Here is a 16201-nt window from a genome sequence, read left to right as displayed (position 1 = left end):
AAGGCCTGAGTGCTCAGTAAGCTCTGCACCGGTGGCAACACAATATTCTCGGACACTACCCAGGAGGAGACAATCCTGGCTGTTGCTGGACACTCTCAGACATCCTTAGGCCGAAAATCTCACCATCAAAGTGTGTTGATCAAGAGAACTACATTTCCATATAGATGCAAATCAGTGATGGCTGCACACTTTTTTCTTTTGAGGTAACTGTTGGTGACAGAAAGGTAAAGTTTTTAAGCACTTCCCTATTTTATAGAAATGTCAGTTAATTAGACTGATCGCTAACGGGAAGTGAGCTGATCTTTTCATGTCCGGGCAGAGGTACAGGGGAAACTGGTTTTTGTGATTTTAAAATTAAGGTTTTAGCTAGGTGAAGTTCTTTGCAACCATATGTGTTTACTGCAGAATAATCCAACAACGTTTTAAGCACAAACTGACATGTCAAATGTCAAAACATTTCTGTCTTGTTTTGACCAAGACTGCACGGTAGAGGGCTTTTTTTGATAATCGTGGTTTTGATTTTGGTCATTGTATAATGGACACTGTTTCAGTTCCAGTGTGGCTGTAAGGGCAAAGGAGAAACTGAGCCAGGCCTGAAAGTCCCTCGTCAGCTGTCTCTGTACATCAGATGGAACCCAAGCAGAACAAAGAAAGACGGGAGAACAGCCTCAAACTCATACGCTGCATTCACAACCACACTGACCAAACAGTCCTCACAGGATGGACGAGACGGACGGGACAGACGTATCGCATGCTTTCCCTCCATGGTGTCTTGCGAAACGTGCATAACCTTTGAACTTTCTCAGGCTTTGTGCCATTACAGCCTGAAACACAAATGCCCTTTATATGATTTGACAGAAATTAGTGGGATGGATGGTTTTCACTTTTCTTTAATAAATAAAACCCTCAACAGTAGAAGTAAATTTGTACACATCTCTACCAGTTTTCCCTGTTTGCCCATTTTTGGTGGGTAAAAAAACTTTTATTTTTAAAATTGCCTGGAAGGTGAACCCAGTCTGAAGTCTTTCCCAGCCTCTGACAGCTTTTCTTGTCTGGACTTTAGGTCCATGCGTCTGACTAGCTTCACTAGCACTGCTGAAGTGAAGTCCCCCCCACAGGATGATGCAGCCACTGCCAGATTTCCTAAAGCCGATGGTGTATTCCCATAAATTTTGGTCTCATCTGACCAGAGTACCTTCAAGAGGAAAACATTGTTTTTGCAAGGCATCGAAACTTCTCACAAGGGTCACAGGGAGAAATCTTCACCCACGACACATCTCTCTTAACAAGGAATATTTTATCAGAATGGAGGACATTTTCAGTGTTTCTCTCAGTCAGGAGCCTGAGTCATAGTGACAGTAACAGGAGAACCCTATAGCAACCACCGCAGAGGCCCAAACCCATTCAGGCAGCAACACGAGCCTGCTCTGTTTATGCCTGAGACACACACACACACACACACACACACACACACACACACACACACACACACACACACACACAGTCCTAGAGTATACGCCACGGCTGTCTCAGTAAGGAAGGCCAGCATTTACAGGAAGTGTCCCACCTCTGAGTGACATCACTGAGCTCTGTTCATTGGTTCTCCTCAGGCTGGTGTGCACTTTGATTGCTGGGATGCCTTCCAGCCACTAGTCACTGTGGAGCTGCAGTATCGGTTGTTTAAGGCTAAAGAATGCAAACTGTCCAAGGATCTCTGTAGGGAACAGTGTTCTGCACAGTCTAAAAACAAGGTCTAAAAAAACTATTGTACTATAGTGGTACTATAGTAGTACTACTAGAATAAAGGGATCAAATGCGTACAAACTGTGCTTTAAATTATCTTTATTTACAGCAGCATACTTCAGTCTAGGTTTTCCAAATCTAAGTGTTTTAAGTCATTAAGTAGAGTTTACCTTTCTCTAAAGTAATATTGACAAAGAAATGTGCTTTACTATATTGCTGGATTTGATTCGTTTTTATTCCTTTTTAGAACATGCAGAATATAAAATCGAGCTGGATACTTTCTCTGTACCAAGTTATCCAGAAAAAAGCATAAAATAGGAGTCTGGAAAAGTATGGAATTGTCAGATGGAAAGTCTGCAGGAACTCTCATTAAGTTTAATAGTTTTTTTTCCCAATTCTTGCCAGACTTTTTTTTTTTTTTTAACAGTTTATTATTAGTGCGTTCAATGAAGAAGAGAAACTGGAGAAAATGCTGAAAAGCAAGATTCAGTTGTATAATATGGAAGATGTTAGAGAAGTGAGTCTTTTTTCTTACAGTCTGTCAACACTGGCTGCCAGGTTGTACTGTTTTTAGGCTGCCATTAATGGTTTCGGTTACTATGTAAAAGACTTCAGACCCAAAGATCTCCACCAGAGCTGAAATGCATAGGGCGCATATTTGCCTGTCTTTATTTCTGATGGCCCATACGGCGTGCTGTGGTAAACAGGACAGACAGGACAGACGGCAACTGTCTCCTGCGGTCATAGAAAATAGCCACGTCTGTTTAAAGGAAATGAAAGATGAGCATTTTGAAGAGAGGCTCTATTAAAAACGTGTTTTTAGCAGTCAATATCTTACCCGTAGTAGGTAACCCTCTTAGTGTTGACATTGAGTATAAATCCACATTAGCAGCTGACGGCTAACTCAAGAGGAGCTTGTTTACAGTCTTTAAACAACCATCTTCTAAACTACAACATCAAGCATTTTAGGAAACTTTGAACTGATGTTTTCCCCGAAGGCTCTGATCGTTGACACAGGAAGTGGCGTTGGGAGGCAGTGCTTCACCTGTGATTTTACCTTCTAAAACAGCGACGACATAAATCCATACAGGAAAGCTGCTACTGCTGGGACACCATGTTGTGTTCCTACTGTTTCACTCAGGAAGATCATTGGTGGTGCACCACCTCCTGTTATAGCTCCTAGCTTCTGCTCCTTGCCCTTGTCCTTTCATGGGGTGAACAGTAAGAACTCTGTTGTTGGCAGGAAAGGAGCTATGGACTGCTACGTGATGGAATCACACATGGATGATGCGAGTCAAATCCGAGCCTACAGCCTTCTGAAAATGAACTACAAAGCGTACGCTCTCTTCTATCTGGACATTTTCGTTCATTTCTGTGAGGTGGGGTACGTCATGTCACGCAAAGGGTTATGGGATTCCTTACGGCTCCTTATAGAAAACATTAGCTGCGAAAGGAAGCACACTGGCTCTTTATCCTACCTTCTTCCTTACTGACTGCAGTATTCGGACACCACTTCGCTGAGGCACTTCCGCTTTGGATACAGCCTGTGTAAATGATCAGCACTTTATGAAGCAGTTAGCTTTTCCAATATCTGGTGATGATTTTTATTGAACTGTTAAATGCTAAAAATACTTAGAATAAAAGAAATGGGTCCTGGAACATGCGTACGTCACTTTCCACGCAGAAGTTGAGATCTATAAAAAAAAGAACTTGAGGGGAAAATGTGTGGCCCTCACAGCAGCTCTGACCCAGTCGTGCGCTCGTTTTGGAGATGGGGGGGGGGTGGCGATGCTGAAGCACGATTTCAAGGAACAAATATTTCTTGGCCAATGATGAGGATTGGTCAATATATCGCTTTAGACTCCTAGCATTGCATTCTGCTATAACCTGCAGGGAAAAGTGGCTACACCTCCCTCCCTGGTGCTGAAAGGCAGCTCTCCAACCCTCAGAGTCCAAAGGAGGTGCGCTCACCGCTCACACCAACGCAGTGCTTAGTTTCCATCGGCTTCCTTAAATGCTTTTTAAAGTTTTCCTTTGCTTCTTTTTTGTTTTGTTTTTTTGAAGGGTGTGGAGGTGTTAATAATCGCAGGGGAACCTCTCATTCCTCCGGGCCTCCATCCCTCCTCCTAATGTCGATCTGAACACAGCCAAAGGAGAGTTTAACAGGGAGCACGGCATTATTTACTTTTTAACAGCTTATTTTAATGTGGGCATCATGTGTGCTTTTACCCCTTTTTTTACATTTAATCAACTTCTCTCTGGATTTTTCTCAGTTTCTCTGCATTTTCTCCACAGTCCCACATGACCATGATGAAATAAAACGACCAGCTGACTAATTTTTAACACACATTAACATTCATGAGGTGCTTTACATCGACCATTTATGGTTGAATCTGGGCGTATAGAGGGCGGAACCTCAGGTACGCTCACATTCTATTAAGCTGTGATCTAGAAAGGAAAATTGCATGCTAGTGTGTGTGCACATGGTTTTATAAATCTTATATGTATATATTTTTTTTCTTTTTCTTGGCGTACATACACTTTTAGAATGGATTCCACGTAAAGTGTTATAAATGAGACCCCAGATGCTCCTTACTGCTGTTTGGGCCTACAACAGTACAGGGACATCGTCTTCAGAACGGTGTATGTGGCTCAGTACTGGTGAAAAGGGATTTCTGTTTTTATGCGTTATGTCACTCCTGTGCGTTGCGTCACCTCTCACCCTGACAGCTGCAGCAGTGGCTGCAGGCTGCCAACGTTAAGCTTATAGAAACGTCGAGCTCACAAACCGTGGCATTTTCCTGATTGCAGACATGCGCTCTCCGGTCTGAGGCCTCGGTTCTCCAGTGGAAATGGGTGGACTGCTCCCGCTGTGTCAAAGGTTATTATTTCGGTGTCTCGTTCATGAATGATGGAAGGATGGTGCAGGACTTGGATCTGGGCCTTGTCTGCAGGTGCTGAAGATCAGACTTAGAGGTGGGATGAGAAGCTCTGCCATAGGTAGATCCATTGCTCCTCCAGCAGTCATTCTGAATCCCTCCTGGACCCCAAAGAGGACCCAAAACACTCTGCCTCTGCCTTCAGATGTTTTTCTTACGGCCTCTAGGTACTATGCGTGTGGCTTCTTGCAAATGTTGCTTTGCTGTTGGCTCAGCTGAGGAGGAGCCCCCTCAGGAAACGTGTCTTGGGGTTTGGAGCAAAGTTTAACCCAGAGAGGATGAGGATTGGCTCCCCCAGGCTGGAGATCATGGACCTTAATGGATCACTAACCCCAGGTTGCTGCTAACCATGTCATGTTTGGTCATAAGTAGAGGATGGAGTATCTGAAGGAATATTCGGTTTACATTATTGGGAGGGGTGGACAGGCTCTTGTGGCTCGTGATCTTCTGTCAGATGACCTCATCTGGTGAAATCCAAGTTATCAGCCACAGGAATGATGAGGCGCGCTTAAAGCTTAACACCCCTTTGTTTTTATATTTCTGACTTTTATTTTGTAGTAAGAAAGGAAGTAGTTGTTGAGTTTGCCCTAAAGTGTAGACGAAGTCAACTAATAAAGACATTAGCCAACGCAAGCATAAAAGAAGCAGTGTTTGTGTTTGTGGCGGCATTTTGGAGTCCTATAGAAACGGTAAAGTTAGCATCTGTTTGGAGCTTCCTATCAGCGCTAATGGGGGTCCAACAGGCTTTTAATGAGGGAGGGCTGCATTTGATCGTCAAAACCACCTTGCAGTGATCGAACCTCAACTGGATCGTTGAGCACTGAACAGAGATTCAGTTTTTTATTCTATTAGTAAAATTGCACAAGTGTTATAACTAGTTTCCTGGCATTAAGAATAGCCTAGAATGATTTAATGATCTCATGTCTGCTGATGAGTGCAGGCAGATTGGAAATTAGTTGTTTTCCCCCCCCTGAACTGGTTGGTTATTCCCATGTACAGTCAGGCCTGCTGTGAGCTTCCACATGTATGAATGCTTAACACAAGAGTTCATCACAAATCCACACACGCGTACTGAACAGAAACCAGCTCTCCAAGGGGGTTTCCTCCCTGTGCTCAGTTTAGATCACCTCCGATTGGCTGCCGCTGCACTGAAGCCGTAGGCAGCAGGAGATTTAGATGGGGGGGCTCAGCATCAACTGTGGTATAAATAAAAACAAGGACCCTGGTTTCTGACTTTTCGTCCTGTGATCGGGTCCCCATTGGGAGGCAGGCTGCTCCAGTGGCCATGTGGGAAACCACAGAGCAAACAAAGGCAGCTGAAGACATCAGGGAGGGAGAACACAGACCGTGGCTGTTAGTCCTAAACTTAAAGCCCGTTCACTCTGCACGCTGGATGCACACACAAAAACCGTGCAGCTGGCACACATTTGGTACTGTAGTACACATACGTGCAGATGACGCGGGGCTAAATATGGAAGCGGGGCAGTTTTTCTGACCAGCATGGCTTTGTGGCGGAGGCAGCCGACACACCCTGCTCTCTACAAGGAGTTACTTTCAGCAGCTGATGCTCTGTTTGCCTCTGTTTATTTATAGTCCTGATTTAGTGACTTCCTATTGTTCACCGTGCAAACTATTGCTTTGGGAAACCTTTAATTATGACATCAGTTTAGGGGTGGGTCAGTCAGATCTTAGTAAAAGAGAAATAAATTCTTCCAAGAAACTTCCTAATCATTTTCTATTTTACACTGTGACATGTTAAAGGAACTAAAAGCGTGTTTTGTTGCACTATTACAGACTGATCATGCTATGATTGTGCTGACATTTTAGGCAAGCAATGTCATCTTTGTGTAGTAAGCAGAGAAATCCAGCAGAGGGGGGCAAAGAGCTGCATTAGGGCTGGGACTGTTTTGGTACTCCAGGGATAGACTGGGCTGCAGCATTTAGACCACAGATGTGTGACAAACACTTTGTAATGTGTCAGAGTTGAAGAGGCACCAATACTCGTCTGGATCCATGTCATAAAAATGTTGTCGGGGCAGCTGTAAGTTTCATGATTTGATGAAAGCAGAGAGAAAAAGGAAGCCAGGTTTTAGGCATGCAGGTAAGATGTTTATAGCACTCATCAGTTTAGGAAACATGGCCTGGCTGCTGGAGGTAATCACACTTTAGTCAGAAAATCACACATAATGTCTGCGACCAGCTCCTGTGTTCAGCTGTCAGTGACCTCCCTGATGAGCCAGTAATTGAGTAAATGTGAGTCCAGCGGGGGTCAACTCACTCCTTAGCTCCTTTCAACCCCCATTTCATCCCCATGAAGTGCCATTTTGTAGCCATGTACTCAACTGTTGTTTATCAGTTCATTTCTTTTTAGTAATTCAATATTTTTGATGGATTATGAAGATGAGCACATTGCATGTATAATTTGTGTACTCTTTTCTGAGAAATTTAAAAATGCTCCGTAATTGATTTTTGATTCAGTTTCCTGTTTGAGCCAGCTGATGTTGTTATTGTTGTTATTATTATTATTATTATTATTATTATTATTATTATTATTATTATTGGCATTGGCCTCCTTACAGGTTGTTGCAGATCATGTTTCTGTTTAGAATATCAGGTAAACATTTGCCCCCTGGTGGTAGAAAGTGTTATTGCAGCTTTGTTCTGACAAGTGATCAGAATAAGTGTTTCTTTTCAGTTCTGACTTCATAATGAGCTAAATCTATTTCCTTCTGTAATTTGACCTAAAGCCCAACATCCTGCATTTTATCCTGCTTCCAGTCTTCATTTTTCATGGAATTCATCATTCTCATTTGCTCGACTCTCTGACCGGTCCTTGTGTGCCCTCCTTCTCCAGCCATGGCAGAGTTAGACCTGAGTCTGAGCGACGCGCTGACGGACAGCCCTCCGCAGCCCGGCCCAGAAAGCAAGGTGGAGAGAGACTTTGTGGCTCAGCTGGAGGCCGAGGCGTTCGACGATCAGGTCAAGGAGACGGTTGGAAAGACGGACTACATCCCCCTGCTGGACGATGACGACAAAAGGGCAGGTGAGGATGAGATGATGCTGAGAATAGGATGTTGATAAAATGGCTGTCGATAAGAGAGTACAAAGGTCGAATGTTGGGTTTGTCGCTCTTAGAGGAGTTGTTGATTTCACTTTTGTTTCTGTGAAAGAACTGTAGAAGACTGTAAGATTGTAAAAATGTTTTGAACTTCTACCACTTTGGAATTTAACCTAATTACTTTCACCCCCTGAGTGACCTGCGCTGTTGATCTTTGGTTAAAAACAATGTTTTTTTTCTTGTGGGTTTTAAACAAAACAAGGATAAAACTGTAAATCTTTTAGTGCATCCTGTTTTCATCTTTCTAATAAAGATTAGTAGCCAATAACTAAGCAAAGAGTGTGCATGGCAACAGGAGCTGCAGCTGCTCCTAAATGACTTGCAGCATTAGGCGCTGCGAGACACTAGCTGCCATTTTTCATAAGCGGGGGTGTCATTCAGCCGTCGGGACGGCATTAGCTTGCAGATATGGCTTGGAACCACATAAAACGCGGATTTTGAATTCTCACTTTGCCGCAGTGTGGATGCTCTGCGGCCAAGGTTTTATTCCAAGGTCTCCAAGAATCTGGTGATGATCCATCTGGAAGAAACTGCCCTAGGCCCTTTTTTGCTTATCCAAGTTATATCAAAGCAGGTCACGAAAACGCATGTTTCTTGCATGGTTGCAGTAGTTTTACCCAATATGCATTAAACATCAGCATGGAATCAGGCTGGCCCTGGGTAGAGTTATGTTTCTACCATTAGTATTGTTTTCTGCCACCGCTTGACGCTTATCTTGATGTCACCTCTAATTTGTGCAATAACTCCAAGAATGTGACCTTATTTGGCATTTTAGGATGCCGTGCTGTTTAATTTGTTGTAAAGCAGTAAAAGGGGGGGAGGGGGGCCTTGATGAGTTGCAAAGATGCCCGACGCGATATGGCGGTTCGTGCACACGCGTATCAAATAAACCGGTGAGTGAACGAGCAGATAAAAGGAAGTGACAGTTAACCGGGGATGACTCGGCTCGTGGGCCTGTTTTGGTTACCCCGACGCTTCGCTCAGACAGTCAGACTGTGTGTAGGCACTCGCCTGTGACAGCCGGCTGCAGGACGAGCCGTGGGTGGCATTGCCAGTGATCAACTGTGGCGTCCTGCGTGCGTTGGGTTCAATGCAGACATGCTGACACGACGAGTGCCAAACAGCAGGGCGAGGCAGTCCGCGAGTCATTGTCCTCATGTCAGCAGGACTGAAGGAGGAGACACACATTAGCGGCTGTTGTTGTTTTTGAGAGTCCTGCGCATGAACTGTAAGGTGAACTGGGAGTTTTGCTCAGCTTCCGATTCGTGTCGGATTTTTGTCTTTGTGGACAGTGAAAAACATTTTTGTTTTTAATCTTTCATCAGTATAATATTAATAATACTTTGATATAACAGTGCATACAGTAAATTCCACATAGTCAACCATCGACAGATGTTAAGTTTGACTAATATATTTACTCCCAGTAATATGAATTTAATTCTCGTAAAGCCAAGTTTGAGTTTCGTTTTGTAGATGCACTGAAAACTTGGTTGGAATCTTCTATTTTCAGCTTGATCGTTGTTGTTCGGTACCCAACATTTTACACAGTATGATAACCTTGAGTAAAAATACCACAGGTCCACAGTATTAATGTAAAGATTTGAAGAGAAAATGTTTAAGGCGGTCTAATTAGTTTTAAAACAAAAAAAAGCCACCATCATGGCATTGCCCCTGCTGAAATATTATTGCAGATATTATAATGTTGTTTTTTTATATTTTTCAGCCCACAGTCTTGACAGTCAGCTGCATCATATGCTCATGAGAATTAATTACATTTATTTTTTTCAAGAACCGATAATTACAAGGATTAATAATTAAATCACCACTTCAGTCACAAGTAATCAAACATGATTTAAGTCAGGGTCAGCAAACAGTGTCAAGTGTTAAGCTAGCTTTATACAGTGATAGAAGACTAATGCGCCTCCTGTGGTCCTGGATTATTTAACTAGTTTTATCAGACTGATGTCCACAGCTGGAACCCTGAGCCATGGGCCTGGACTTTTCACAGCATCGACAATGTCAACATTAGGATTTCACTCACAGGACCGGTGAACCTGCTGCCATTTAAATATGGAGTAGACCCTGGCTAAATTTTGTTGAAGTGTTTACATGCTTATTGCGCTAAATATTTTAGTCTCTTGTGTTCTCTCACTGAAGGAGTCACACTGAAGGCTAGTATTAGCTTGCTAATGAGTTGGGCCCAGTTAGCTAGCCTAGCATCTGCTTAACAGACACCATGTTCCAGTCTTTTTAGGAAATCAACTTTACTTTCACAACAGCATTAATTAAAAAAAAAATAATTCATCCTGTAGTTTTCAGCCCCTAAAGGTCCGTGGAGCCCGCTGTCTTTAGTAAACGAGAGAAATGAGCTTGACCTGTGTGGTAGTGCGCTGAAACCGGTTAGGAGAGGTGCGACTCACCTACCCCAGAACTTTCACAGACATTTTATTATAGAGACTTTTGGTATGTTCTTTGTTCTCAGAAGTCAGGTTTTCCGGGCTCCTAGTCAGAAAATGATAAGATCGCCTCTGGAGTTAGAATTCCTACAGGGAAAGGCGGAGCTGGCTGAGCAGCCCTGACTTCATTATACAACATGGCTGTCCACACGTAGATTTCAGTGAAAGTTGCTGGTATAAACCATAATCTAAACTCGTGGTACATACGGTGCTCCCTTAATGTCACATATAGAGAAATATTGACTTGTAGTGCTAATATTAATTGGCACCAAAACCAAGAGCAATTCCCACTACTCTCTGACTTTCCTACAAGAATTCTCTGAAATTGCTTGTCATTTGTTTTCAAACTCTGATTTCCATGTGGCGAATTAAACCTGAAACATATGAACCTAAAATGCATTAATGGACAATTAAAGCTGAAAGTCTCAAATTTTAATGCAGAATAAATTGTGGCTTTCATTCTGTGTCGTTCTTTTATCAATCTTGTGGGTCTCTGACTACAGAAAAGCTTTTATCTCTACTATAATTGAGTGCAACAGTAACATTCCTGACAGCACGACACAGCTGCCTCTGAAAGATTTTCTGTATCTCTTATGTTATTAAAAAGCTTCTGTTGGCATAAAAACAAATCAGCACAAAGAGATTGTTCAAAACTGAAAACAATAAGAAGAGCCACATGCTGCCTGAGAATATTGCGAAAAAATATGGCAAAAAAAGTTAGCGCTTGAAAATATATTTATTTATGATTACATTTAATCATAGCCTCGTCAGCAGATATTTTTTGCGGAGTATTTGCTCTCCAGCATACAGGCTCCTCCAGAAAAGAACACGCCTTTTCCAACACTTCCTTGTTCAGATCTCAGGTAAAACGTAGGAAAAAGTCAGCTAGCCCAAACAACTCTGCTCGGTTGTTTCACAGAGTAATTTGCTGTCATAATTCAGGGTCAAGGCTTCCGAGCTTTCTGAAACGGAACAGCCAGGGTATGCAGGAATTTACCCCAGAAATTACTCTGAATATCCACTAACCCTGCTTTCTGAAACGGGGCCCAGATCTACTGCTTGTGGTTGACTTCCCCTTCCCAGCCTATTTGTTGCTCTCTGTTGGACCATGACAGGTCCAAGTCGTCCGAACACATACGGGATGCAGTAAACGTTAAAAAGCATCCCAACCGCAACGCAAACACCCCTCTGATTGCTGTACTGAAAGAATTCTGTGCAGTTCCATTATGTGTTGGGGGAAGCCATTAGCAGTCAGATGGACAGTAATGAGCTTGCCTGTTTCTGTGTGTATGTGACTGTATGTGCAGACGCTGGGGCTGCTTTGGAGAATGGAGAGCAGGAAGCTCATGGGGTACAAAAGCCTGGTAAGAAAAACAATTCCCACAATTCCATCTGCTGTCGGTCACTTTGCTAAAGCTGCCTGGTTATCCTCATCAACCAGTCCTCGCCTTTTTAGTCTTTTCTTCTTTTTTGTTCTTTACTTCCTTCTTGTGTTCAACCTCAGTTTGATGCTGCATGTGTTTTGTTTGTAAAATTTTATTTTTTTTATATTTGGTGCGTTCCCATTCAGGACACAGTGTGAGCTGCTCCCAGTGTATTCCAGCATCCTTTAAAGGTTCTCTAATTTAGAAGACTTATCTTTAAATTCTCCATTTAGAACCCGTTTTATCTGAGTTAAAAAAATCTGGGTATTTCTGGGACATTTGTCAAATTTTCAACAAGCACGGACTGATATTTTATATTTGATTTTAATTTAATTTGGCTTATGTTTTTCTTCATCTATCGATGCTTTTTGACCAGAGTTCACAAATCGAACAACTTATTTTGGTAAATGTGTAAATTGTAAAAAGACTGAATTGGGGTCTAGATGATGTTGATATATCCACATGCAGATGGTCCGCAGCCTGGCAGGTTACATGGGCTTCAGGTGAAAGTTCACCATGTGAGGAAGTCGCCTCCGAATGCCAGACTGCCAGGGCAGACCCAACATTTGGCCCATAAGATCACTGTGACAGAAGTTTTAACACCCCTCCATGTGATCCTACGTTTAAACCAGAAACATAACGTTTTTTTTATTGGCATCTTCTTTATTTGATAGACCAACACAAATTAGTATGAAATTGTAATTAAGAAAAATTATACTGTTTTGTGAAACAAAATCCTGAAAATTGTTACCGATATCTGAATTCACCTTACTTTTATTTCTTTTGAACCACTTTTTCTAGAGTTGTAACAGGAAGTCTTTTGGGGTGCCTCTCTATCAACATCTAGATACTGTTTTTGAAAACTCACCTAGAAAGATTACACCTCATTGTCTTTAACAGTTGAATTTCAGTCAGAACTTTGACCGGGCCATGGTAAAACAGGAATATTCGGGTCTCTTCTATTTCCACTATTATACATTTTTCTTTGTAGAGCCCCAAGACTTTGAGATTGGAAGGCCTCTTACCATCACCCTAATGTTTAGCTCCCTGGACAGATTCAAGTCGGGACTCTTGTTCGGTCCCTCCAAAAATTTTATTACTTCTACTCAGAACAACTATGTCAGTAAAATTTTAAGACAACTTGAAAACTTATAGCTAAATCTGCCAGGGCTAGGAATATTTTGGGCTCAACTGTATGAATATATACCTTACACCTGATCCTACACAATGTTCCAGGCTGCAGCAATGCAACGTTGACACAGATGTTGAAGATCCTGCATGATGAGCGTAGCGACTTTGAAATACCACATATACCTCAACATGAATGCCACTGCTGGGGCTACAAAGCTGTGACCTAGCAATAGCATATCTGCAGACACCCTCTGGATGGCCATGGTGTCGTAGAAAATGTTTCAGGTGGCTCTCATTGCACGAGACTTGGCCGGAGCTTCTGACCTCTTCGTTCTTACACTATAGCCCACTGTAGCTACAAAATAAGCCATAATCATTCCCCTTCTACCACCGTGCAGGACAGTTAGCATGATGGGATGTTATCTTAAAACATGCAGTTGTTTTTTCGTTTTTGTTGGACAGGTTCCACACCTGTCCAAAGCACATTGTTCCAAATGGCTGTTGGTTTATTCAGAGGCAGCTGTGCTTACCTAATACGTAGCGGTTTGTTGGGATGTTAACTCCTTGAAAAATTGACATCTGTGTTAAATGTTTTTTGGGTTTTTCTTAAACTCCTGCCTAATTGTTGGTCAGCAGTGACTACTTCTCCAGGTTCATTGCTATTGTATTTCCACCCAGGCCTTGTGTTAACACACACCTGTACATATCGGACTAGCAAACTACCCAAAACTCTTTTATAGAGGCGGTCAGAATCGGGATTAGCAGTTGGCTTGCATCACCAGGCGACTCCTGTTCCTCTTAAATCTTTTAAGTAGTTTTTCCCAAAACAGCCTTCCCATTTTGGCTTGTTTAAAAGTAATGACAATGTGAACTCCATTAGAATCCATATTTTTACTCTTGGAGGTTAAATATTCACTATTTCTAAACATGACTGTATTCAGAGGGTCTTAGACGACCAGAATCATTTGCGTGGATGGATGCTCTGTGGATCAGCTTGAAGTTGTCGGCATGTTTGCATGGCTTTGCTAGCTTCTGCATGCTTTCTGTGCATTTGTCAAGCTACAGCTCTGTTTGGGTTCTGAAGAGAAGGGTACAGTATAAGATGCAGCGTTTTTGCCTCCTCTCTCAGTAGCTCTACTTTACTAGATTGGAACAACTGGCCTTGTGGAAGTGCACCGGATCCATTCATCACCGTAGCTACAGCCGTCCCCAGAGAGAGAAGACGGGTGGTAAAAGTTAAAAGCAGTAACTGGGTCACAGAATTGAGAGCATAAACTGAATCCTGACAGAGCAAATATAGATGTATCTGTGGGCATGAGCATTTGTTGTGCAATTACGCTGCAAGTCCCCCCTGACGCATGATGGTTCTGCATGGCTGTGGCATACCCGTATAAAGTTTATTGAATGTTTCTGAACCGGAGGAGCTGTTTCTGTTGGTCTCTTATTGGACATTTGTTAGATGAGTTGCAGTTTGATTCTGCTACTAACCTGCTGTCTTCCTTTTCCCCCCTTCTTCTCATTGTTCTTTTTCTGCTTACTCTTGATTTCTTCCTTCCACAACATGTTTTTACCCTCTGAATTGCTTCCATTTCATTTCCTCCACATTATACGCCCCCTCCCTTCCATGTTTGTCTCTTCCTATGCTCCTTCCTCAACACCACGCTTCAGAGGACTAAAACTCTTCTTCATCGGCCCAATGACTGGCTGTCGGCTCCGCTTCTGCTTCTCTACACCTCCCCTCCTCTCTTCCTGTGCAGAACACACACACACACACACACACACACACACACACACACACACACACACACACACACACACACACACACACACTAGCTGTCTGATCCATGGTTCCTCCACCCTGCCGAATGGAGGGAGGTCTGAGGGCAGGATTTCAAAGTTGGACTATGCTGTTTTGAATTCTGTACACTATGTTCCACTAAATGATGTTGTGGCACCCTCCGATTCACACTGCTGGGCAGACACATCACACTTGGTGGACTTTGGGAGATCAGCGTAATCACATTCCTGATAAATAACTGCAATATTGTCAGTTGTTCCACTGAAATGTTTCCCCTCTGCCTGCCTCTCTCTCATAATTTCTCAAGTCTGAGCTAAAAAAGCATCCACTTTGTTCAGTCTGATTGGTTTTAAAGCCTAACACAGCAGAAAGAAATGAGGATCAAGCCCCCCGTGCAGCACGTTTCTCTCTCTGCAGCAGACATTAAGTTCATAAGTTCACGTCCTCACGCACTCCCTCTCTGAGGCACAGACGGACACCATGCAGCAGTCTCTCTCTGTCTGATACTGATCAAAGTGAGTCGCCAGCGCTGTGAGGCCAGTCTGTCAACACCTCAGCACACACACACACTCCGACTCACACATGATATGTTCACTCACCTAAGGACTTTGTTTTGCTTCCTTCTCTTCCTCCATTGCACCCGTGAGTGATATGTCCCATTTAGACTTGTTTTAACCCAAAGGAAGCAACTTTTCAGGTTTCCAACTGTTTTTAAAAGAATCTACATCCAACGATCCAATGATCCAGTTCAGGTTTCCGCAGTCTGTTTTTTAGATTTTAGTCCAGATGGCCAATAGCTAGCTCTGAAGCAGATGCTAGCTGTAGCGTATTGTTACACTCTTACCAACAAGCTTTAATAGAAGAGGCAAGTGTAAACATAAATGGGGTATTTAGTCCTGAACACACTTCCATCTATCAGTGTGGGCACATCTCTATGTTCCTGCGGCTATAAATGATCGTGAAATGACTATTTAAGTCCAGTGAGATATTTGCTGAGGTCACGATGAGATACAGACACAAAACTAAAGAAGACTTTTGTTTTTTTTGTTTTTTTATCAGCTATTAACATTTTCTGAACCTTGCTCTGTAATGCCTGCTTCATGCTGCATTAAGTCCCTGCCACACCCTCCGAGATCAAACTGACCAATCACAACATCACTGGCATGCATCAAATTTGTAAAGACAATATTGATGCTGGGACACTCCCAGTATTTGGCAAATGACTTTTTCCCTACTGTTTCCCTGCACCCTGAGCAGTCTGTAATGACAACAGCACCTTTAGGGCAACCCTACGCTACACACTCTATTCCACTGCAACACAGACACCCAGCTCGGCCCGAATCCTTTGACAGAGCCAGGTATCGACTGCTCACCAGATGATCAAGCCATACTAACATGATGCTACTCCCACGTGTTTCACGTATGCTCAGTGTTTTCTACTTGACCTTGTCTTAATCTTTTGAATACATCCGAGGGGATAATTGATGCTGGCGAAGGCATTCTGGGCAGAACATCGACCAACCCATCCAGCTCTTTCACGCATAATATGGAACGATATCCAAGATCTTAAAACCTAGAATCTGTCTCACCCA

At 42.8% G+C, this 16201-nt stretch overlaps 1 protein-coding gene across 10 annotated transcripts in view; it reads left to right on the top strand.

Moving 5' to 3' along the window:
- Positions 1-16201, top strand: part of LOC105932148 (microtubule-associated protein 4) — a 145970-nt gene that overhangs the window by 26615 nt on the left and 103154 nt on the right. For 8 of the 10 annotated variants that reach the window (XM_036125073.1, XM_036125076.1, XM_036125083.1 and 5 more), the window contains exons 2-3: positions 7537-7725; positions 11564-11620. In XM_036125073.1, coding sequence (XP_035980966.1) covers positions 7539-7725; positions 11564-11620 — 244 coding nt within the window. In that variant the 5' untranslated portion in view covers positions 7537-7538. The remainder of the gene's footprint in view (positions 1-7536; positions 7726-11563; positions 11621-16201) is intronic. The other 2 variants (XM_036125078.1, XM_036125075.1) reach the window with 1 other exon arrangement.

Source organism: Fundulus heteroclitus, chromosome 21, assembly GCF_011125445.2.
Source record: "Fundulus heteroclitus isolate FHET01 chromosome 21, MU-UCD_Fhet_4.1, whole genome shotgun sequence".
Classification (NCBI taxonomy): Eukaryota; Metazoa; Chordata; class Actinopteri; order Cyprinodontiformes; family Fundulidae; genus Fundulus; species Fundulus heteroclitus.
This window is presented reverse-complemented; position numbering and strand designations above follow the sequence as displayed.